Source organism: Lissotriton vulgaris, chromosome 3_1 (genome assembly GCF_964263255.1).
Source record: "Lissotriton vulgaris chromosome 3_1, aLisVul1.2, whole genome shotgun sequence".
Classification (NCBI taxonomy): Eukaryota; Metazoa; Chordata; class Amphibia; order Caudata; family Salamandridae; genus Lissotriton; species Lissotriton vulgaris.
This window is the reverse complement of record NC_141689.1, coordinates 1,429,938,591-1,429,964,539: the sequence shown is the minus strand read 5'-3', so window position 1 is coordinate 1,429,964,539 and position 25,949 is coordinate 1,429,938,591. Positions and strand designations below refer to the sequence as shown.

Genomic DNA, 25,949 nt, shown 5'->3' with positions numbered 1-25,949 from the left:
TTAAAAAAAGAAATGAAAAAATACGTCAATCATTGCGGGACAAACACCAGTGTCGTGAGTGTGCCGGTGTTTACTCCCCAATTAAATTTCTGCAAATCAATTCTGATTGCTGTCTCCCCCCCATTTACTGCAGGAATAAAATGTTTGCTTAAAAGTGCTTGTTTTTTTCTTCTTACTAGGTGCTTTCCCATACCTGGTAAAACCGAACCGTGCATGGTAGTTCTCCTGCGAACTCAGCATAACTCAGAAATACCACCTAAGTATCATGTATTTGATATCTGTTATCTGCCAAATGCCACTAGTGTAATCCTAGGACCATCTGTATCCAACTCTTACCTCACTTGTCACTGTAAATGAATAGGAGCCCTGTCTCTCTGCTTACTAGTGGTCAAGTTTTGTTGTACTTTGGTTGTCAGAAGGTCACCACATCAAGTTTTAAAATTTAACATAATCATTGATGTGGTACTTTATTTGAAATCACGTCTCCTGTGTCCTGCAATTCCTAAAGCGGAGAGTGAAAATTGCCAAACGAAGATGATGTGTTATGATTAACCACTGATTTTGCCATGCAACTTTTGTCCTGGTTTTTATGGAGTGGTGTTGACAGACTTATTTAGCTGTCTTGCATTTTTCTTTCTCAGTCCACTGTGTCTCACAATCCTTCTTCATTTGTTTCTCTACTTTTTATATCACAGTTCAGCTCTGGACAGTTGGAAACTACCACTGGTACCTAAAGCAGAGTCTACATTTCGGCAGTGACGACTTAAGCAAGATTGTGTCTCTAGTGTGGGATCTCGAGAGCCCATACCGACTGCACATTATGTGTCAAGGTTGGCGGTACATGTGCTATGAGTGGCACTGGAGTACTGACCGAAGCGCTGGTGAAGACCCCGGTGACCTGGCACTTGTGGCCGTCATTGATGGAGGTAATGATTCTCCTATGATTTCACTAACTAAAAGGTTAGACTGTGACTCATTAGGTAATGTAACAAACACGACAAAACATTGCAAGGCTGCAGCTAAAAGTCTGCTTTGGAGAATATGAATATTTGTATTGTGAGCAGCAGTTTCTTTTAACAGTTTTTCCTCCTGGTCCTCAGTACCGATCTTTTCTATACTGATCTCTGTTTGGTGTGGTCAGTGTTTTGGTGGGTGAAAGATCTGTGAAGGTAGTGGAAGACCATGCTGTGTTTGCTAAACATCGGTTTGACACCTGTGCGATTTGTGTATCACTTATGAGGCGAGAACAATTGCCATATGCAAATCATTTAGTGTCAGGCAGCACTTTAATACTATGCATGTAGCAAGCAGTCAATGACCCTAAAGGACAGGGGATTATCTGGCATTCATATATTCTATGATGTATTTTAAAACATTCAAGTTAATGCAAATTCCACCCATTGAAAACCTTACTGTGTGGATTTCTAGTTGTCTTGATGTTGTGGTTTTGGGATATATTTTTTATAGGGTTAATACCTTTCATCATGACATTGCCACGAGCATGGTATCCAACTCGAAGATCTGAAAGTTGGTAAAAGACCAGAAGTGGGTCCAGATTTCCGGCATTAACTCATTTACATACCTTTTAGATAGGTTTGTGAGAAAAAACGTATGCTAAAGATTCAGGAAGTGAGTGCTCCTAAAAATTCTGAAGTCGACCCAGATCCAGCCTCAGAAATCTAGAGGGTAGCTATAAGGTGCTTCATTAAGCTTTTGGGTGGTACCTTAGCCCCAGAAGATTCTAGCGCCTTTTGTTTTGTTGCCTTAGTTTTAGATGCTTCGTTTTACTATCTGATTATTAGGTTATTTTACTTTTTTAATTAAAGCACTGACTGTGCATTAATATTATTGAGTGCTGTTTGCTATGTTACGTTGTATCTGAGTTTCTAGCTTTCTTCCCAAAACTTTCCCCACACTTCCTGCAATAATACTTGCCTGCTTTTCCCCATTACTCTCTGAGAGTCCAGCTCCTAAATAGAGTAACTTGTTTATGCAGTTAGAGGGCATTAGTCTTGCCACCCAGGTAAACCTGCGGTAAACGACAGTACCCAAACATGATACTACCCAGTAACCACAGACTTCCCCAGGATCACAAGAAAAGGCCACTAATTCCCCATCCCATTTTTTTGTTTTAAATGTATTTTATTGAGCCGATAAGCATGGTAAGGCATCACATTACAGTGCGTTTGTAACAAGTAAACCAATCGAAAGAGACAGACAAGCGTGTCTACATCGTGCTGTGCGACACGGCAAATGAGATAGCTACTTGATGATAGCGGTTTGATGCTCAAAAGACAAATGATAGGCAATATCGGCAGACAAACTTGAAAAAACGATTCCCACAAATCCCTCCACCCCCCCAACTTCCCCATCCGCCCCCTCCCCCACCAGTGTGCCGCTTGTGGAAAATCCATCGTTCTCCGGTCAATGAAGAATGTTTGTGCTCAATCTTGAGGCTCCTGAGGTCCAGTGGTTGTGTCCGTGAGGCGTAGCAGTCGGAGATATTTCGGGCAAGTTATTTCATTGAACTCCTTGGATAGGAGGGATATAAACGGCTGCCAAGTCTTTTGGAATGTGTCTGTTGTGTGCCTGAGGGTAGCTTGAATGCGTTCCATTCCCAGGGTGAACCAGATTTTGTGTAGCCATCCAGTGTGCGTGGGTTTGTTTGTCGATCCCCAGAGTGATAGAATGTGTTGTGTAGCCGCCTGCATGGCAATGTCCATTTGGCGACCTCAAACAGATTTCAGGGGAAAAGTGAGTGCGTTAGGTAATCCCAGGATGGCGTATGCGGGAAATTTCGGAATTTCAGTGTTAAAAGTTGCATCTATGTCATCCAAAACCGCCTCCCAATAGCCCCGGACCTCACCACAGTCCCAAAGGATATGCGTCAGAGTGCCTGGTTCCCCGCACCCTCTCCAACACAGGTCACTCCGGGTTGGGTTACCTCTATGAAGCCGGACTGGTGTGAGGTACCAATATATCGCTAGTTTCACGGCTGCTTCTCTACCCATTGTGTTGCATGAGGTATGTGATGCCCTATTCGTAGTTGTTAGTGTTCTGCCCAATTCAGCTTCCCATCTTTTCTGGCCTGCTGTTTTGCCTAACACTAAGGGGGGGTAAGCATTTTATGTATGTCCGATATTAGGTGTCGATCCATCTCCTTCGTCAGTAGCCACTTCTCAAAGGCGGTCAGTGGGCGGCCTACTAGGGTTACAATGGCAGGGTCAGTTAACCAATGTCGGAGTTGAAAGTACTGAAAAAGATGCGGGTCCGTGATGTCATAACCGAACTTGATGTCCGAAAGGGTGAGGAAGCCTTGTTTGTCAAAGAGGTCTCCTGTGCACTTGCATGCAGTGGCACGCCATTGTGAGAAGGCGCGGGGGTTGTTGCCCGGCGGGAAGTCCGGGTTGTCTAAAATCGGGGTGAACGGAGAGGGGAAGGTGGTCAGGCCTCTCTTGACTGCCACCGCATCCCAGACTTTAGTGACAGTGCGTGTGATAGGTGAGTTTGTGAGGTAAGTCGGCCGGTGTTTTCTGGGTAAGAAGGGAATTCCCCAGAGGGGCCTCTGAGCCATGGCCCTGTCTTGAAAGAGCCATCTCTTCTCCGAATCGGGCCTATACCATTCTACTAGATATCTGAGTTGTGCGGCCTGGAAGTACTGTAGGAGGTTGGGGACTCCGAGGCCTCCCTCATCCATACTCCTGTGTACCATTTGTTTGTGTAAGCGAGCTCGCTTTCTCTCCCAGATGAAATGATGTAGTGCTATTTGTAGTTCCGAGATGGTGCCCCTCGGGGGTGCAACTGGGAGAGTCTGAAAAATATACAAGATTTTAGGTAGGGTCAACATTTTCACAGCTGCGACTCTTCCCAGAAGGGACAATGGTTGTTTGAACCATCGCGCCAAATCTGCGCGGATCTGAGTGGTGAGGGACTTATAGTTGAGAGCCACTGTTGACTCCGTCGAGGAGGTGAGGGTAATCCCCAGGTATGGGAGTTCTATGGCTATTTGTAGGTCACACCCATAAGTGGGAGTCAATGTGTTAGGATGAGCGTTTCCCCCTAATTGTAATATCAGGGATTTCCCTCTGTTGATTTTAAAACCTGCGACAGTGCCAAACGTGTCCCATCCCATTTTTTAAGCACCTGTGGGAAATGTTAAAAGGGAAAATGGTCTGCAATCTGAAGAAATTTGTTTTGACTTCAGTGTATCTCAATAATCCAAGCAATCAATCAATTCAATATTTATTAAAGATTTGGAACTCTTAGGAGGTCCACATAAAAGTACTTACTTACTATTACAAGAAATTAAACATAATAGAGCTCATTCCATGAATCATCATAAAATTATCAGGGACCTGCTTTAGCAAGGCTGGAATTCCTTCAGGTAAGAGTAGTTAATATTGTCAATTAACCCAGTACGAAGAATACTTAAGGTTTTCAACACTAAAATCATATACCGAATAAAATTCAAAGTGCAGTTTCAACTAGAAGATCAATTTAGAGTTAGCAGCAAGAAGAAGGGTATAACAGATCATCACTTAAAAATGTGCAAAGGGCCGTAAGTATCAGTCAAATCTTATGCAGAACAAAGTCCAAAGTACAATTTCAACTAAAATATTCCAATTGGAATTAGCAGCGAAAAAGGAATAATTTAAGCAAATCCAACCTGTGCAAATAGCAATTCAGTAGCAGCCAGTTCATGTGCAAAATACATCCAATATCCTACTTCAATTAAGTTTTGAAGTTAACAACATAGCCCTAATGTGCAAAATAGCAGTAAATAACAACCAATCAGTGTGCAAATTAAAAATTGATAAAGGACTAAATACTTATACTTCGTAAGAAGATGAGAAACCAGGGGGGTAGCCACCCAATTAAAAGAATATGTAAAACTTTTAAATCTATTCATAAACTCCTTAGAATAATTAAAAAGTTTTAAACACACTGCTTCGTTTTTTGGACAAAAGAGAGTCTCGGGCAGATGCTAAATTTTTAACACAATTTTGTAAAAACCTAGCCGAAGCCAACGATGACGACTCGAAACAAATACTGGAAAGACAACAGAACATGGTCCAGGGTCTGAATGCTAAGCTTGCACAAGTTACAAGTTTTTCCATTATTCAAATTCTGGGACAAGTTTGCTGGTAAATCATTTAAAGGTAGGAGATTCATGCGACTTAAAATGAGCAAACATTGAATTCTGTGTTCTAAATTCCAATATAAGTATTTTTGTGCAATTCTCGGTGAGTTTGTACTGGCTATTAGTTTTAATCATTTTTGGAATTGCCAAATTTAATATCTGTATTAAAGCTAATTTTGCCACTAAGGTTTGTAGAAGAGATTTAAATCCTAATGGTGGGAGTGTTATTACTGATTCTTCTTGTATACCAAAGATTTTTAGTGCCAAAGAGAAATCACAGTAAAAAAAGTGATTACCGGCCTTAACATCGAAAATTTCATACCGCATGAAACCTCTTGGTGAATCTGGCTTGCTATTTTTTAGTTGATATCCCCAGCGTAGAACCCTGGATAAACCTTGGATATAGGAGCTTATCAAGCCAAATTCCAATCTAATTGCTACCGTTGGGACTAACGTGTTAAAATTACAAATTTTACTTGGTATCTGACTTCCATCCTATATAAAAATCTCCAGTTCTTAACAGGGATTTTGATCGCATAAAGCCGGGTTGGAGGAATTTTTGCCTTAAAAAACCATCGGTAGATGTAAAAGTATCTTCTGCCCATAGCACTATAAAAAATACGCAAACCATTGGCTTGAGATGTAGCTTTACAAGTGCTGTGTTCGATATGAGGTTTGTTCTTCGAACTTCCTGTTATAAGTTTCCCTAAATAAAGGTATGAGTCTACCACCGCTAGCTTTTCAGGACCAATTTGGCACTTAGTTACATTATTTTCTACTTTTAATACTTTTCATAATTAAAATTTTACTTTTAGAGACATTTATTTTCAAAAAGTGGCACACTGTAAATTTTTGTAGTGATGCCAGCTTTCTGTTCAATCTAATAGTGGTTACGTCCATTACTGCTCTATCATCTGCATATAAAAGACATGCAAAAGGCCGGGTACTTCTCTTTGGCGCATCTCCATCAGTTTGAGCAAAGCAGTCTTGTAAATCTGCTATATATAGAGAAAATAACAGCGTTGCTAACAAGCAGCCTGGTTTCAAACCATTTTCTGTAGGGATTCCATCTGATAAACCTTGATTTCCAACCATTAAAATCTGGCATCAAGTCTGCGAATGTAGTGCAATAATTAATGATAGCAGGGTTTAAGGCAAATCCATTTTTTGCAATTTTCTCCATAATAAAGCGCGATCTACCTTATTGAAGGCTGTTGAAAAGTCTATGAAAGCCATGTATACATTTGAGTTACGAGAAATTGTGCATTTCTCTTGAATTAATTTCAACATAATGATATTATCTAGAGTGGAATAATTTTTCCTAAAACCTCTTTGTTCTATGGGGAGGACTTTCTTTTCCATCACCCATTCCGAAAGGTGATCTAGGATACTATGTGCAAATATTTTCCCTGCCGCATCCAGTAAGGCTATTTGCCAATAATTACCTGGGTGTGTGCTAGGGCGCTTTTTGTACAGAGGCATTAAAATACTTCCTGCCCAAGATGGTCCAACCACACACATAATCTGCATAGTGGATCTTGATTTTTCCCTGTCACAAACCTTATGATTTTGTTAAATGGATAACAGTTTGAAATCTAAGTGCCTAATTTACAAAGGTAACTTACACTTTTGAGTACGTTTACTACTTCTGAGTATTTACAAACTGCATTTTTGTGGTAACTTACACTTTTGTAGTAAGTCCAGCACTACACATGGCCTACCACTGGAACTGCAACACCCTCTCACAGAAAGTAACAGAGATGGAGATTTACTACAAACGTTTGTGGTATTACGAAAGTGTACATTACTACAAAAGTGCAGTTTGTGAATAGCAGTGTGTAGTACGTTTTGTAGTACTACAAACCGTACTACAAAGTGCAGTTTGTGAATCAGTTCCTGCATTTGTAATGTAACAAACATGTGGTTTGGGAATTTTTTAGCAAGGCTTGCTTTGCACAAAAAGACTTTGCACAATTGTTTTTCTTATTCAGAATGTCCTATGAAATGCCTCTTTTAATGCATTGCAGCTTTCATTTTGCAGGTCTTCTTTGAAATCTGTAATGTTTTAAGGAATTCATATAATTGTTTGTTTTTTTTACCCTGTTCTTTGCGTGCTCTCTCTTTGGCTGTAAAAGAGACCGTTTTGGTGACAGCCTTTCAGCGGTCAGTTGTTCCTCCTCCAATGTGCGCCTTTCAAATCCAACTTCATCATCCCATCAACCAGATTACTTTCCACCCAGACCCCAAAAGGAGTAACAATTTTGCACTACTGGATGCAGACAGCAAGGTGTATGTTTACAGATTTGGCAAGTATTGTTTTGTTATCTTTATAAAGACATTTTGTTTATGAATGTCAAGTGAAAGTACATACTTCTATTGTGTATTATTTTTACAAACATTCAAGCAATTGTAACTGTCATACATGTCCACTACACTCTGTAAAGCAAACATTATTGTCCTCCGTTCCCCAAAAACTTCATTTTGATTTTGTGTCTGATATCTTGTTTCTCCGTTCTCTTTTTCTTTCATTTCTTTTAACGTCACCACTACAAAATTATTATTTTTTTTAAATATATTCCCACATTTCCCCCCAATTGCAGTGTTCTACCTTGCCATATATGAGTTTGAGACATACCATTTAAACCCACAGCAGAATGGCACATAGAGTTTTCAAGACATCATTTCTGACCATCAGGGTGCAGAATATCTAGGCGACAAAAACGTTGGCCATCTGTGTTATTCTTCTGCTTTGAACCTGCCAGGAAAAGGGAAAATACAGTAGGATATTATTCATTTAACATAGGGAGGTGATAACAACTGCTTGCCTGTCTATAACTGAGAGCATTATTACATTACAACATGACACCAAAGTAGCATTTATTACTTTTACCTCATGCAAAAATATGCATATGGTAGACCCCATGGGTCTTTTTCACAAAGCTATGTTGGAGTACATAAATGGCACTGTTTTAGGTACTCCAAAGTGCAATCACCAGACCTCAAGCTGGCTATCTTCGTCCCTGCATCGCCTATCTTTCTGTATGGAGATCTCCACACTATTACTTAATGTGGGAGCAAAACGTGGCGTGGTTGGAGAACATAGAATAATTACCACAGAATGGGTGGGGTTAAGGGAAATTGAAGAATAGGTATAGGGAGGGACATGCTAATACAAAGTAACACCTTCATCATATTAAGACAGTAGTAATATGCAAAATATACATTCAAGTAGTACTACTAACAAAATAGGCTCAAATGTACGTCCCAGCCTTGTTGCAAGTCAAAGACCTCACATGCAGCCACTGGTGCTTCAACACACTCCCCTAAAAATCAATGGAGGCAGAGGATTACATTGACAAATAAAAAATCATATGAAATATTAAATTAAGTAATATTTCAGCACAACTTTATTTAAGTTAATTTAAATTTGATTATTTAATACCATTAATTAAAATATGTAATGCCATTTTAATATAAATGATAAGTTAATAACATACTGCAAATTATTATTTAAAATCAATGTAAGTAAATATAATAATATCTAACTTGCATCCAAGAATGTGACACTTTCAACACAAATAATATGGTAAGGGACGGAGAATGGAAAAGTAAAATTCAATTTAACAAAATTAATTAAAATGTAATAATAGATTAAGTTTTTGAATCAGCATCGATCACAGGCCAATATTGCATACGGAACTGCTTAGGGTTCTGTCAGGCTTTTACGAACTACTGCAAGATTCTGCCTCATTGTAACAGCAGGAGACTTCTTGAGCACAGTTTCAGCTTTAGGAAAAGTGACCCAGACCGCCTGAGAGAGGTGGAATATGTCCCACTGGTTGGTGAGGGAGCAAGGGAGAAGAGGGATGAAGAGAGCTGGAGACAGTTAAACTTTGACCTGGGGCCCCCCAAGGGGGCCCTGATGTAGAGGTACATAGTTCTGGATAGCAGGAAGTACTGCTGGGAGCTCCGACGGGCGGCAAGAAGGAAATCAGGGAGACAGCTGAGGCTTGAAGCTACCGGATTTTAAGATTTATTTCTGGTCATCTTTCTTTAGTCACCTCCGTAGTCATATTAATCCTACGAGTATTCTATTCTTTCAAACATTTATGTTGGGGGAAGAAAGTAAGATGTTTTTGTATAGAATAATGGACCATAATGTTTTTAAGAGTCAAATTCAAGACCGCTCGGGATAGCATATATATCTGGCGGGCGATTTTGCTTATAGGTAATATATCTCCATATCATTATAAATTCCCTCTGTATTCTAACCCTGCCTTACCTAAAATATTTCACGATGGGGTGGGGAAAAATTGGGGCAGGTTGGGAGTGGAATGCTTGGGTGATCTCTACGATTATAATGGTATTATTGCTTTTGATAGACTACAATCTATATATAAATTACCAAATCTTATGCTGCTAAAATATTTTCAGATCCGAGATTATTTTCTAAAGCACCTGAAGTTGACTAATATAACTGGGTCTGAGGTTTGGGATTTTATATATGATGAAGTAAGGGAATCTATGATTAGCAAGGTTTATAAATGGCTGAGCAGCAAAAGAGCAGATGATTGTGAAAGACTGGCTAATCAATGGAGTAAAATATTGGAGATTCCTGTAGCGTTTAGTACTATAATACAAGCATTGGACACTATAAAAGAGGCAGTGCATTCTACTAATCTGAGATTGCATCAACATCGGATGATCTGTCTTCTCTATTACACACCTGAGAGTATAGCCAAGTGGGCGGTTAACAATATAATTACAGATAGGATAAAGTGCCCAAGGTGTGATATGTATAAGGCAGATATCAAACATATGTTCGTAACGTGTTTAGAGCTAAAAACATTTTGGCAGGCTGTTCAGAATATCATCCACCAGAAATTGGGGTTACAAATACCTTTGACAGTAGGGGAAAATTATGCTGAGCCTCAGTAATGTTGGACTTAAAAGCAGCGGCCTATTAACTATTTTGCTAGTCTCTGCAAGGCTGATTATTGCTCGAGAATGGATATTGCCAAAGCCTCCAAATGTGATGGATTGGTGGCTTTTAGTCCAACAGACATATGATATGGAACAGGTATTGGCCAAGTCAAGAGGCATACGTTCAGTTGTTAAATGTAATAGAATATGGGGGTCTTGGCTTTAGGTAACCTTCTGGAAATTAGAGGATACTTAACATGGTGTAAATAAGTGGGTCCTAATATGTATTTTGGTATTTATGTTTTATGTGCTCCTTGTTTAATTACTTTTTTTGTGATACTATGTTTTGATATTGGCTGTATGCAATATTGATACTGATGTATTTGATTGTACTATGTATTACCCAATTATCGACAAATAAAAAATGTAAAAAAACAAAACAGGGAGACAGCTGTCTGGGGAGGCTGCTGGAGAGTTCGTAGTGTCCTCCACCCCATTGCTTGTGAAGAAAAGGACTGGTGGCATGTAAATGAGGCTTGACTCCCTCACATCCCCAATATAGCAAGTGTGGCACTGCTGACTCTCCTACTTATGGGAAGGAATAGGCAGGGTAGAGACGTCCCGCCTGGAGAAATCTCTGAATGAAGGACAGACAGATCTGAGTGAAAGGAAGATCCTTTGGCCCAATGCCTCCTGCAGATGGTAGGGACGGAGGGGTGAGCTGCTGCAGCTGGAAGTACTGACTAGTTCCGTCCAGATACCACTCTGCACCTTGGACCTAGAGACCTTACCTCCAAGCAGATTGGGCACATAAAGGAATTGTAAGAGTTGAAGGGAGACATGTAATAGTAGGCCAGCCATTAGCAAATCCTTCCCCAACAGAGGACAAATGGGAAGTCTGGATTTGATGATTCCAGTCAAAATGGCTTTGAGAAGGGGAAAAGGCCACAGAGGTGCAATCCTGGCAATGTTAGTCCCGAGACACAGTGGAACACAGACAGATCGGCAATTGGGGGAAACCCCATACAGACCTAACTCCTGACTGGGGTTTAATACTGCTGAAAGAAAACACTTATTACCTCAAGAATCTCTCCTACCCCTTGTATCTTTTGCAAAGGCACCCGGGTTGTGAATAACTTTTTGACAGTCCGAATAATAGACTGAGGGGCTGGCTTTCATTCCTCAAATTAACATTGCTTGACACAACAGTCTTGATGACGAAAGTGCTCATGCACCCTGCTGGACCTAAATACATATCTCACTTAGGGTGGAACTCTTGTATAATAGCAGAAAGTGCTACAGCAACTAAAAATCGACAAAAAAGCCAAGCTGACCATGGCAGGAGAACACCCCCCTCCATGAGGAGAAGGCTGTAATGAATAAGACAATGTAGAAGGAGCAGTGGTGATTCAGCAGTTGATTGGAAGTATCCTACATGTACTGAAAAAGCACACGGATGGTGGTGGATCAGGCTTAATCCTATATAGACAAGATCTGGAAAATACTGTACACAAGAGCTGAGAAATTCTGTTGATAGACTCACAGAAGCAGAAGGGTGACTGTTGGACAGGGAAGACATGTTCTGAGACCTGAATTCAGAAGTCAGTAGATTGGCACTGCAAATAAAACCCTACAACACTTGAATGGAAGATGCAGAAGGCATGCTCTCTCAGAATATTCTGAGGCTGATCATCTTCCTGGAAAGAGTTCAAGTTATTCAAACAAAACAAGTGGGTTAGGTCTTGGATGTCAGAGAAAGAAATTTCCTCCTGCTTCATTGCTGAGCATGCCCTCAGAGTGATGATTAGAAAACTTGTACTGGAGCTCCTCATTGACTGCTCATTATCAGAAAGCTAAACCACAAAGATCAAAACTCTTGCAAGTGACATGGGATCAAGGCTCTACTAATGATGGATCCACAAGATTACCCAAATTCCCAACTAAACTAAGCTAGCACAATACCCGCAGAAATCATTTCAGGGAATGAAACAAAAGCTACAAGTCATTCATCTTGGCTACCGCCTATCAAACTGGGAAAAACTCAAAGTTCTCAAACTCTAAGGCATACTACTTTGAGATGGGAATAGGATTAGGCATTTGACAAAATATATTGTTGGGAACTGCCAGAGGAAGGAAGGTGCAGCGGACCCTGAACTCATAACGATTGGTTCATTAGGGAGGAACGTCATTTAGCTTTTTAGCTGTGAAAGCTGTGAAAGCCTTGGCTTGTATGCTGAAGGGGATTAAGTCGCACTTTCCCTTTAGGAATCCTTTTAAAACAGATTTATTTTAATGAATCTCAAAAGGTATTTAGCACCAGGATGCCAATGCATGGGGCAGTTTAGTAGAATTAGTTACATCGTTAAGCTGCAAAAAAGAGTAGAGGCATACATGCACCAGATCATATATAGCGCTGCAAACAAGATAATTAGTGATATAGATAACACACAACGTTTCACTATGCCTCTTTGCGTCTGAAATGGGCATGGTTTACTTACTGAGATCAAATGGAGTGCAATACTTGAAGTCGCTAAATATTACTATGGGGACACAACCCTGCAAGCAACTCACTTAATCGTATTGATTGTCCCTATCTTGCACCCCATGGACTTTCCATAATAGTACTTGCACAACTCACTACTAGATCGTGAGGCGTTGCAAACATGGAGGGACCCACTGTAACTCTTTTGTTGTGACCATGGGTACCATAGCAGGACAGATCATCTCTTTAGTGTACTTTTATGCCCCACTGCCATCCACATTTTTAGAATGTATAGAGCAACTCAAGTCAGATCTTCCAGCAAACAAGACAGATCATGCATGAGGATTACAACGCTGTATCAAGTTGGCATATAAGTGGGACTTAACGTGTTTGGCTCCGTTTTGAATCACCATGGGTCTGTGTGATGTTTGTCATCATATGTCTCCACACCAACGCTAGTTAATGTTTTATTTGGGAGCACAAATCATTTGGTTATCTTGACTTTTTCTTGATGCCTGACACTGATCTCCCCATAGTCAGGCACGTGCTGATTCCTGCCTGGGATCTTTCTAAATATTCACTGGTCGAGTTTGTGCTTGACCTGGGGGAGAAATGCATAGGTAGGCCTTTAACGCTTTTATTAGAGAGTGAGTTATCAACCACATTGCAGGACCCTACAGGAGACACCAAGTGGAGGTGACATGACTAGAAGCCCTTATCCTGGCTTTACAGAATAAATTTGTCTTGACCCCAGATTCTCAGACATTCACAAATTTAGAACATTATAATTACAAATTGATGCAGGCACTACTGGGAAAAGGTACAGCTGCATGGTCGCCTCTCAATGTCTCATATATATCAATGGGTGAACAAGGCCATCAGGTTATCATGCCAGTTATGTCAACTTATACCCAAATTAAAATTAGCCATATACAGTATCCTGACGGACAGTTAGTAAGGGAAAACTGACCAATTGCACATGCCTTTGCGGCCTGTTATCAGAAGTTAAATGCAAAAGGAGCTCCTCCTGACTTAATAGTACTTCAGAAGCTCATAAGTGATCTCCCAGTGCAGCGATTCGCCAATGACGAATTAGATTTCCTTGTGGAGGAGATCAGCAAACATAAATTGTCAGCCACCCAGTACTAACTTCAGAGTGCAATGTGACACCAGGCCCCAGCAGCTTCCCTTTTGAATCATTTAAACATATTGCACAGATAGCTAAGTCTGCCTTGAAGGCAATCCTTGTGGAGGCATTGGAGCTTGGGAAACTACTGAGTTGTATGAGTCTTGTAGCCCGACTTCTCTTGTAAACATTGAGGACAAACTCATAGCCAAATGCTTGGCTTTGTGTCTTTTAAGAGTGATTAGGTTCATAGTGTACCCTGACCAATGACAAATGCAGCTTCATGCCCCGAAGATCCGCCAGACTTGACATCAGATGCCTCCATAATATCCTGGCCTTAATTGATCATATAAATTGTCCCTTGCCCGTGATAACTGTGGACTTCGAGGATGCAGTTTACTTGGCTGAGTGGAGCGCCTTGTTTACTCTTAGAGTTGGTTAGTATAGGACCCAAGCTCCTAAGCTACACATTCATCCCTTATACAATGATTGCAAGGGGTACAAGGGTTAGGGTGGTAAGATCAGAAGCCTTCCCATTTTATAGATGTACCAGACAGGTATGCCACTCCTCTCTGCTTTTCACACTTTCATTTGAACCCTTGATTGAGTGGATCAGAATTGATGCATATTGAAAGTATTTGAGTTGGCTTTTGGAGTAGCCGACAGAGTCTCACTTTATGCAGACAGTCCGCTCATTTACGTTCAATAACCTAAATAGTTAGGCCCCAGGGCCATACGGATGCTTTACATTTTGGGGAAATACTCTGGCCTGAAGGTAAATCAGCAGTCTATTTTATAAATTCCACAGAATTCGACCTTCAGTGGGCTTTCAACATAATGGTTGCCAGGTAAGGATTCCACTGCAGGGAGTTTACGTGACCTTGGAAAGGATCCAATTTTGGGAACACAATTTACTGTGTGAGATCGGCCAGTTACAAAGTGACTTATACTTCTGGTCCTCCCTTTCAAATCATTGATGTGTAGAGCTGAAATTGTTAACATGTTCACAATGCTGTGTCTTCTATACCAACTTGAGTAATTCAAATGAAATCTTGAATACTATTTTCTCTTAACTAACTCAATCCTTAGAGCATTCCTATGGGATGGTTTGGGGCCCCCACAGATTGCCATGGTGAAATGCTGTGTTAATTTGGTGGTGGGCTATTTGCGGCCGACATAAGATCACATCTACTCATCATCAGTTTAAATTAATCGGTTGATCACTCTGTAGCTGACCCGGCATATGCAACTGAGAAGTGGATGATGAGAGACAAACATGCACTACACTTGCTCCATGGAGAATGGACTAATCCTTCAAGGACCACCATCATTGTTTTAATGCAGGAAATTTATCTCTGTGCACAGCAGAACTAAATCTACATATTTTTACGAGTTAAAAAACGTTTTTCCCCCCTACATTTTACCATAGGGAGACTCTGCAATCACAACGGAGATCCCAGTATGGTAAAGTATAGATGAAACTAAAAAACCTCATTAAACTTGGAAAAAGTTAGTAAGATTATTTTTGTTAATATTATTGTAAATTAATTTTATGTATTTATTTTAAATGTAAGACAAAAGAAAAATATTCTACATCAATATTAACTTTATTCTCAAATTAAATCTTCAATTAGTTTAGTATATCAAATTGGAATTATCTTTTACATTTCTTTTTTTTAAAATCCCATCCCAAAGATAAAAAAATCGTTAGGCGTTAATTATTAAGTTATTTGTTGAATCATGTTAATAAAATGTAATTTGACATTAATTATGACATTGAAAAAAGTTGATTAAATATTTTATAGTTAAATAAGAAATTATTTTCATATGTTTTAACATTAATGTATTTATGGATATTTTTAAAATTTTTACATACTTTAACATTATTTCCAATAGGGTTTTATTTTATTACCTACCTTCATTATCTTCCATGTGAGAATTTTGAAGTATCAGTGGCTGGCGAAGTGTGGTGCTGGACTTACTACCGTTTCTTGTTGAAAGTAGTAACTTTCCCCCTTAAATTTGTTCCCACCTCTTTTGAGGGGATGTAGACATGTTCGCCTCTGCTTTTTTTTTTATAATCATTTTATTAAATTTAAACATGTCACATTCAGGATAGCATTAATATATATTCAAATACAGAAAAAGAATAATAAATTCTCATTTTTCGTGCACAGCATTGCAGTCCGACATTACAGTTCTGTGGTCCTCTGTTTTGACATTTCGATCTCCACCGTTGGTGAAATACATAATTCTCCTCGATATGCATTCCAAGCACTCAATTTTTTGTCTCACTTTTTAGGACAGCCCCTAGGTTTTTAGACCTCTTTTTCAGCAACCATACATTTGTCCATTTCTGCCACCCACCTTATTGTCGTGGTCGATCTACTTCCCCCATTTCATAGCAATTGTCCTTTTCACCAATGTGTATCCGAGGGTGGCTAATTGTTGCTCTGTGTCTGTTAGGTCAGTTGCATCCCATACATTCAGAATCCCCATTAAAGGTGTAAGAGTGATTTGTTTCCCTAGCGCACCTTGTAGCTTTACTGTGGCCCTCTCCCACAGGAGTGTTAGCCTATGCTTTTGAGTGTTAGTCAAAAGTGTAAGAGTAAATTTACATATGTTTTTTACTCATATTTGGAAGTTATCTTTGTGAATAGCCCCATGAAGGGTGGCCAAGGTCTAATCACTAGCTAATGATACATTCCATCTGGGTTAAACATGATAGTCCAGGGGCATCCCCAAGGTGGCAACCGAATCAGTCGCATGGTTGTGAAGTCCATTCAGTGCCAAATTGAACCTGTAAAAAGAAACACTGATTTTCCCCCACCTCTTCCTGGACAGCAAAAGCGCAGAGATGGGATGGGAGGGTGGTTGCCGAGGCAACACCAACAGCATTGGTAGCACCAGCAGCCCCAACTGGCTTGTTCTCCTGACACAGGGACCAGTTTGGAGACTGCTATCCCACCAGTGACTACTAGGGACTTACGGGTGGATGCGCGCCCAGTACTAGTACTCAAGTACGGCCACAGATATATGCCAACGCAAGAGTGTGCTACAGAGCCCTTGATGGGAGCTCGCTGTGGACGGTAGGATACGGGCCGGACACAAAACAGCCTGATCCACTGCAGGAGGCTGCGGGAGCAGGGGATCAAACTTTTACCTTGGAGAGATGGTCCAGTCACATAGCACAGAGGCCCTCACTCTGCAGGAACACAGACCCTGGTTCGGTGACAATGAGGAGGGACAGTATCACTCCAGTACAGCCTACTAGTTTTGCCAAGGGCCTGAGGCAGAGATGGAGAGGAAGCTGGTCACTGGTAGGTCTTCTTGTGGGCCAGGCCCTCCCAAGTGGCCAAACACAATCACTGATTATAATAGTGAGTCACGAATGTGGGGATCGTGTAGGCAAACTTCTGGCCTATAAGGTGGCTGAAGATAGGGATCAACATTGATCAAGTCTATAAAAGGCCCCAATGATACCTTGTATATAAAACCTGTACATATTATGGAGCAATTTGCTTCTTATTATGAGGAACTATATACTCCAGAGACTAAGGCTAGCTTGACTCCGATCCAATCATACATAAATGATAATCTCCCCGTAAAACAATTTGTAGAACAGGCCACATTAGACAATTTAGAAGAGGAATATACAATTGAAGAACTACGTCTAGCAGTATTCTCTCTCCCATCTAACAAAGCGGCAGGGGAGGATACGCTTCCTATTGAACTGTACAAAATATGTGCTGAAGAATTACTTCCCCTTTTGTGCTCAGTCATGAATTCAATAGCTATACCAGGTAAGGCTCCGGATTCTTGGAGAACTGCGAAAATTATGTTCTTTTTTAAAAAAAAGAAACCTCCGACACAATGCGGGTCATATAGGCCCATTTCCCTAATTAATACTGATGCTAAGGCTTACTCCAAATTGATTTCTTTACGACTGGCACCCCTTATGCCTCATTTAGTAAACGCACAACAACATGGCTTTGTAGCTGGCAGGGACACTACAGCACATGCATGTCAATATGGCAATTACGGCATTTGACATAGCTGCTACTAATCGCACCCCACTCGGCATGATACTCCTGGACGCAGAAAAAGCGTTCGACCGGGTGGGGTGGGATTACTTATGGGAGGTGTTAACTCCGTATGGGTTCAAAGATCGTTTTCTTAGAGGCATACAAGCTATTTATAGGGAACCCAATGCTAAAATAAGCTATGCAGGGCTACTATCACCAACATTTGTAATTCTAAGGGGAACAAGGCAGGGGTGTCCTCTTTCACCCCTGCTGTTTGCCCTCTCAATGGAACCTTTTATTAATGCCCTGCAGAATCAGGATAAGATAAAACCAGTAGTTCATGAACATCAAATACTCAAAATTACTGCATACGCAGACGATTTAGCCATATACACTACAAATGTAATAGAAGCACTAACTGGAATTGAAGACGAAGCGAAAAAATTTGGGGATATTTCTGGCTACAAACTAAATTTTAATAAAACTCAAACTTTAATGAATTACCAAGTCAACCAACCAGTCATAGGTTTATGCAATTCAGCTGTATATTTAGGGGTGAAAATTTCTTCTAAAACTAGTGAAATAAATAAATTAAACTATGACCCTTTACTTAAACACACTTCAATGGTTCTTAAAAAATGGCACAAAATTCCACTTAATATCTTAGGCCGAATTAACTTGATTAAAATGAATATTCTACCAAAATTTTTATATCTTTTCCGTTCTATCCCCCTTCGAGTTAATAATATATTCTTTAAGAAATTGGAGGGCATCTGCAGCAGTTTCGTTTGGAGCTACAAAACCCCTAGGAGATCAATGATGATACTCAAATTATCTTTAGAAAAAGGCGGATTGGAATTTCCAGACTTTAAGGCTTACTTTTATGCATCCTTTCTAGGACGGCTTTGGAGTTTATTAAATAAAAACGAAAGCCATTTCTTTTTTTATCAATTTATGTTAGGCACTAATTCATCTCAATTTCTAGCAAGAGTACAAGATCCTAACTTTTTTAACAGAGTCAAATTTAAGATAGCAAGAGACTCGTTAGCAATTTACAATCAGATCTTGAAAATTTTTGATACTTCTTTTTTTCATAGAGATTTACCACTATGTGACAATCCAGGACTACCAGGCATTTTCAATGATAAAGGTGGTAGAGATTGGGCCATTAAGGGGATTAAGACACTGGGAGACCTTTATGGCTCCGATGGTTTTTTGCAGTTCTCAACATTACAACGGCTTTATAAGTTGCCAGGGGAAATGCTATATAAATATATACAAGTTAGGGACTACTTAATACGAAAGATGAAGCTAAGTAAAATTACTAGCTCAGAGCTGTGGGACCTCTTGTATAGTACAAAAAAGAAATCTCTAACTAGTTCTGGATATAAACTCTTAAGTCAACATAATGGAGATGACTGTCCGAGATTGGCACAAAAATGGACTATAGAATTGGGAACAAATGTGACACCACAGAACATATCTAGCGCTTTGGTTAATATTAATAAAATAGTCCACTCTTCGAGCCTAAAGCTTCAATTATATAGGACGGTCAGCCAACTTTATTATACCCCGCAGAAAATTTCTAAATGGTCACAAAATAGTGATCGTATTAAATGCCCTAAATGTGATCTGGTGGCAGCAGATCTTACTCACATGATCTATTTGTGCCCTATGTTAGCTCCATTCTGGCAAGAAATAGAAAATTTTCTAATTCAAAAACAATTAATTTACCAACCACTCACGGCACCTACGGTATTACTTGCTTTAAATACGAGAAGTAACAATCATTCCGGCTGGCTAAACATAGCACTGTCTTGCGCTAGATTGGTGGTTGCTAGAGCATGGATTTCACCAAACCCACCATGTAGGACAGAATGGTTAACCTTAATCCATGAAATATACTCTATGGAAAAAGCTCTTGCTAAGAATAACAGTCAAAAGGCAGCAGAAAGAATGGAAAAGATATGGATTAATTTTGTATAACCCTTTTTTAGGAAATAAGATGAATGGCTAGGGTCTTTGTACTTTGCAGATTGAATGCTTTTGGTTTACTACTGATTTCTTATATATTGTATATATTCTGCTATTCTGTATTAGTATTCTTTTTTGGTAGGCTGATGTGCTATCATATGTAGGAATATGATGTTTTACTTTGCATAATCGGTATACTGAACTTCTCCCTGAAATCATTCCAAAATTTGTATTGATATAATGCGTTTTTTTTTCTGGTATGACATGCTTGCCAAAATAAAGATTTTAAAATAAAAAAATATATATAATAGTGAGTCACTAGAAGCCACAGGAACACAGGGATGCACACTTGGCCTATGGTGGAGTCTTTGCAGCTAAAGGAGTTAACGATTTTTGGAATATCACCCTGCCTTTGCAGTCAGTGGCCTGCAGACTACTGTGTAGTGTAGGGACTGGGGGGTTGTAACCAGTAGGGGTGTCGCTATAACTTACCAGCACTGCTCAGCTGCCGATACTTCGAAGAGGAGTCTGTTAACCCTGGAAAGGCCCACACTATGGCAGGAACAACGTACATGGCTGCACACTTTGTAGGACATTGATCCCCACACCACAGTGGTGAAACAAAATGGAAACAAAACTGGTGAAAGAGCAACGTCAGCCTCAGCGGACCTGGCTAGTGCCTACCCAAACCTGTCAGTGCCTACATTAGAATGCATGCTACAAGATCATAGTGAGAAATTCACAGATTTCCAAACAGCAGTAAAAAACCTGAAACATCACTGGAGTGTGAATTAGATGCCCTAATAGTTGATATGGGCATCCTCTGCTAGGAGCATTAAAAAACTCAAAGCCACAATGAGCCCTCACAAACAATCTTGTTGATGATGAAACCAAATGTGATTAATGCTCAGTCACAGATGGAGGCCCTGCAACAAAAACTGGAGCTGCTACGAAGAAGGATGGACAATGCGGAAGGCTGCTCATGGCAGAACATCATCAGGGTGGTGGGGTTGCTGGAGAAAATCGAAGGACCTAGTATGAAACTATAAATGGAACTGTGGTTAGAAGCACGATCCCAGTAGGCAAACCGATGGCTTTCTTCTCAGTGGAGGGTGCACACCAACTCCCTGACAGACCACCTCCACCTGGTGCACCCCCAGACCAGTAGCGGCAAGATTGCTCAACTTCCGCAATAGAGACTGTGTACTTCAAATGACTAGAAGAAAGGGTGTGTGGCAGGTGTAGAACAGCAATGTCATAGTTTTCCTCGATTACATGGCAGTTGTGTAGAGGCACCGGGAATCCTACTACTCTGTAAAACAACTGCTCCAGCCCTTGGACTCCAATACGCTCCACTGTTTCCAGCAAAACTTAAGATGCTTGATGGAGACAAAGCATTTTTCGCCTTCTCCAAGGAAGCCTGTATTTGGTTGCAGACTAAGGAAGAGAGAGCTCCCTCAAATCACAGAGAAGCAGAAAAGGGGGACAAGGTGACGTATCACTCACAATCTCCATGGCAAGTTGCAAAAGAAAGAGCACTGGTCAACTGGACTCTGGATCAGGAACACCTGGTCCTGAGGCAGGGAGCTCCGATTTGGATACACCAACCTTGATGGATAGATTCCTGTTAGATGAGATCCCCAAAGACCTGCAGTGTGGTCCACAGATCACCCCATAATGGCAGTCTTATTGCTATGATAGACTTTTTACTGCATACCCCTGATCCGCATGATCATGCAACATTGGATTTTAAATGATAGGGACAGGGGAGCACCTGACGGAATATGGTGCTCTGGATCAGTCCTATTGTGAACATGAACACTGTTGACAAAACTGGATGCTCACCACAGTCAAGAAGGACCTCACGTTGGATGTTAAATTAATAAGTGCTTTGGCTGTCCATAACACATTTGTGCACCGGCCAAGGAAAGGGGTTTTTCGAGGTTTGCTTTGAATGGTTAAATTAATTGTTAGTTGCATGCTGGGGCCTGCCCTACTCCTCTACAGCACTGGGAACTTACTCACAGACAACAGCATGCTCATACCATGGCAACACAGACTTATAGACTAATCACATGGAATGTGAGAGGCATGGGCACATACACGAAAAGATGTAGGCTCCATGCATACTTGAAAAGGCATCACATAACCTTTACATGCCTCCATCCGACAGCTGGAGAACTCCCTAAACTACTGAAGTGGCGGTTGGTTGGTTGGCAAATCATATTCAGGATACACTTGAGGGTTCCTCGTGTGGGTGTCCCTGGGAATCCCCTATACTGTCCTACATGCGCAGATCCAGAAGGCCAATATGTGGTGCTTCAGTGAATACTAGATAGTGAACCACTGGCATCAGTGGCTATATATGCACCTAATATGGGGAGACTTTCTTCTTTGTCTCTTTAATGCTAACACTCTTACGCTACACACTAGTGACTTTAACTGTGTTCTGGCCATAGCAAGTGATAGATCTACACCCATAGTTTCTGGTGCACAGTCCTGCCTTGCTTCCCAGCAGCTACAACATTGGGCCCACAACATTTAGTTCGAGGACATATGGTGGTTGTTACATCTTGAAGAAAGAGAATACTCACACTACTGAACGGTACATTTGCTACACACACCTAGATCTAGTGTACTGCTCATCTAACTTGGTACCCAAATTCTCACAGACAGAATAGTTGGGGCACACACTGTCCGACTACAACCCACTATTGGCCACTCTTACCTGGAGGAGTCCCTGTCGGAAGATTCCTACATGGCTCCTGGCAACAGCGGCTTTGAACAACTAGGTGTTCTGCTCGCAAACAGGAGAGGGGATAGGGCAGTATTTTACTGAAAATGAGGGATCGGTATCAGAAGTAAGGGAGTGGGACACGTTTAAGGTGGTACTAAGGGTAGTGTGCATGAAAAAAATGTACGGGACAAAAAAGGTATTGAGCGAGGAGGTAATAAGAATGGAGAATCGCATCCAAGGTGTTGAAAATTATTGTGTGTCACACCCAGACCAACGAGTAATATTGACTGTTTTCATAAAGGAGCACAGGATAACCCTGCATAGACTTATCTAACATATATTACAGGGCATACCTGAATTGTCAACTTGAAGGCTGGCAGCCTAGTGGCTTGGTTGTTGCGGACGGAGACCTCCCACACTCCCATAGCCACCATCTTCTCTGGAGTGGGACCGATAGTGAACTTCCAGCTGGAAATAAATAAAGCATTTGAGCTCTACTATAGGAACTTGTACAGGGACAGCACAGGAATGACACAATCGGCATATCTGGAGCGGATAGAGACCCCCACTATCAAACCCCTTCAGAAACCGTAATTGGAAGCTCCCTTAACTGTTGAAGAAATTAAGCTGGTGATCATGCGGATAGCAAGCGGGAAAACTCCAGGAACGGATGGGTTCCCGATTGAGTTCTACTTCACTTACCAGGCGCAGGTAGCACCCCTCCTGTTGAAGGTGTATGACACCACTACAGAGAAGAGGGTTTTGTCAGACTCTATGAGGGAGGCTTTACAATATGGCATCCTATCTCCTAGTGTCACTGTTAAATGTCGACTAAAGGGTGCTTAGCAAAGTGCTTGCAGTCGGCTGACCCTGATAGTCGATATCATTGTACACCCTGACCAGAACAGCTTTATCCCAGTTCGTAACGCATTCCTTACTTTGCATAGACTATTCCACATCAGAGACTGGGCGCAAGATACAGAGACGTATGGTTGGGTGCCTCCTTGAACGTCGAAAAGGCATTAGACACATTGGAGTGGCCATACCTTATGGCGTAGCCGAGGCAGTTGGACATGGAACTGCATTTTTTGCAGTGTGTACCACTGCTATATGCTACACCAGTAGTAGAGGTGTGCACTGGAGGGGTAATATTGGACCCTATTCCAGTTGCCAGGTGCACAAGGAACAGTTGCCCCATGTTCCCTGTTCTATTTGGCCTGGCAATGGAGCCTCTGGCATGCTTACTTCGGGCACTGCAATGGTGTATATTGCTACAAGGACTCCCACATATAGTGTTGCTCTATGGTGACAATGCTTTAGTCTACCTGTGGGCGGACGCAGAGGTGCTACCAGAGGTAATGACGTTATTAAATGACTTTGGGCAGATAGCCAGGTTCCGGATTAATTGGGCTAAATTGTGTTAATTCCCTCTACTTTACCCCATTAACAGGAACCCAAAAGGAAGCTGTGGCGAGAGTAAGATTTCAATGGAAACTGGATTCTATCAAGTATCTGTATCAAGTATCTGGATGTACAAATCTACCGCTTGTTGTATCATATATCTGGATGCAATGACAGAAACAGCAAAATACACTATTAAGCACAGATTTTTAGCTTATGTGTTTTTAAGCCAAGCCCTTAATTACATTGCCACGCCCCTTTGAGGCACCCCCCCCCAGTTTTTTCACCCCACTTAAAGCCCTGACTAGGAGGGAAACCCCTCCTGCACCGGCTATTGGATGCTCCCCACCCGGCGGTGCCAACAGTATATTACAACACTTGGTCGTATGGTGCTGGAGACGGTTTCAACTTGGAAGTAATAAGACAACACCTAATGCCTAGGGTTGAATTGGGATTAGAAATTAGCCCGGGCACGCAAAAAAAAGTGGCTCACATTTGCATATTGCCTTTCCTCACTACACTGCTTTGGTGAAGGTTTATAAACACCTGAAAACAAGTGAGGCCCCCTGCCCCCCTCAGTATGCATACATGAATTGGCCGGCCCAGCGAGAGAAAGGGAGTGACACCTCTGCCTGTTGATAAAAGGGAGGTAATGGTCACCCATCTCCTCCAGAAAGGCCACTCAGGGCCCCACTGAAAACACAGACACAGCCCAAATCGGCCCCCCAGACTGTCAAAAAAGCAACCGAGTGCCTGCTTTACCAATCCGACCCTGCTTATGCCCCGAGTCACCCTATTTAGGCGAACCCGAAAGGCGCTGCCCTCCGCTCCCTGTATCGGAGTGGAGACTGGGTGGAACCAGGCAGGCGCGCAATGCCCATTGGACTCAAAGGGCTTCAGCACCCCGCCCCCCCCCCCCCCTTGTGTGTGTCAGCCCGGGTTGAGACAGCTTCCTGGGCACACACAGCCGCACCGAGTACTTCACAGGTCTTTTAAAGATCTTTTGCTTGTTAATGAGGCTTTGATGTCCCCCTTCCTCTCTGCTTGGAGCCCCTGCAGCTCCACTCTGCCTTTTGCTTGACGAATCAGCCCCTCCCGAAATTTTTTGTTAGCCCCCCGAAATTTGACTCTAGTTGCGCCTCTGGAACCAGGTATGGTCAGATTTGACGATGGAAGGGAAACTGTGAGCCTTTGCAGACTTGTTTATCATATATAGGTTGACCAGGCGTCTCGGTTTCGCCGGGACAGTCCCGTTTTTCCAACAGCTGTCCCGGCAGATTTCGGGAAATTTAGCTCCTGTCCCGGTTTTTCGAGAGGGTCGACTGAAAACGGAGGAAGGTGTCTTTTTAGGTTTTCCAAAGCAGGGGATAGTAATCAGCATCTATGAGAAAGCATTTTTATTCATAGGCTTGCTACTGGCTTTAAATTGTATTTTATTTATGTTCTTAGCTCCTCTTCTGTACTTCCCTGCTAAGGAGCGCTGTCATTCTGTGCGCTCGGTTGAAGCTAAATTTTAGTCCTACTTCCATTTTTGTGAAATTTCCCGGTTTTTGGCTTCTAAATTCTGGTCACTCTAACCATGTATGACCTAGAGCTGGTGCAGTTCCTGCTATACTTGGGCCTGAAGAGAGTAAGGCTGTTGACGTGGGGTACTGATCAGATCCATTAAAGAAATAAATAAAATAAATGTGGTTGAAATCGGCGTTTCTCTTCTTAGACATAGTTTTATTAGGAAAGAGGTGGCCCACACACCCTGGTTGCTGATGTATGCAGGATGTGGAGCCTTAATGTAACTATGGGCCAGATGTAGGTGGCCGTTTCAGGCCATTTACCGACCGGTAACGGCCGATTTTGGCCGTTACCGATCGGTAAATGGGTGACAGGTATGTAGGGGGCATTTTTTTACCGATTCGGTAAAATTACTGATTCGGTAATTTTACTGAATCTGTAAAATAAAAATTCTGTAAATTTACCGAATCTGAGGCACCCAGATGTAGGTGGGACTCTTCTGAGTCCCAGAGGCCTTACCGAATCGGTATTTTACCATCAAATCCAATTTGATGGTAAAATACCGATTCCAGTGTGCATGCACATGTGTGCATGCACACCTATGCCATGTGACAGGCAGACCTGCCCTTAGG

General features: G+C 41.5%; 1 protein-coding gene across 1 annotated transcript in view; it reads left to right on the top strand.

Annotated features, from left to right (window-relative positions):
• The window catches only part of ELP1 (elongator acetyltransferase complex subunit 1), a 686,929-nt gene that overhangs the window by 133,729 nt on the left and 527,251 nt on the right, over positions 1-25,949 (top strand). Inside the window, exons 11-12 of the mRNA XM_086963713.1 lie at positions 696-926; positions 7,276-7,446. Of these exons, the coding sequence (XP_086819839.1) occupies positions 696-926; positions 7,276-7,446 (402 nt within the window). The remainder of the gene's footprint in view (positions 1-695; positions 927-7,275; positions 7,447-25,949) is intronic.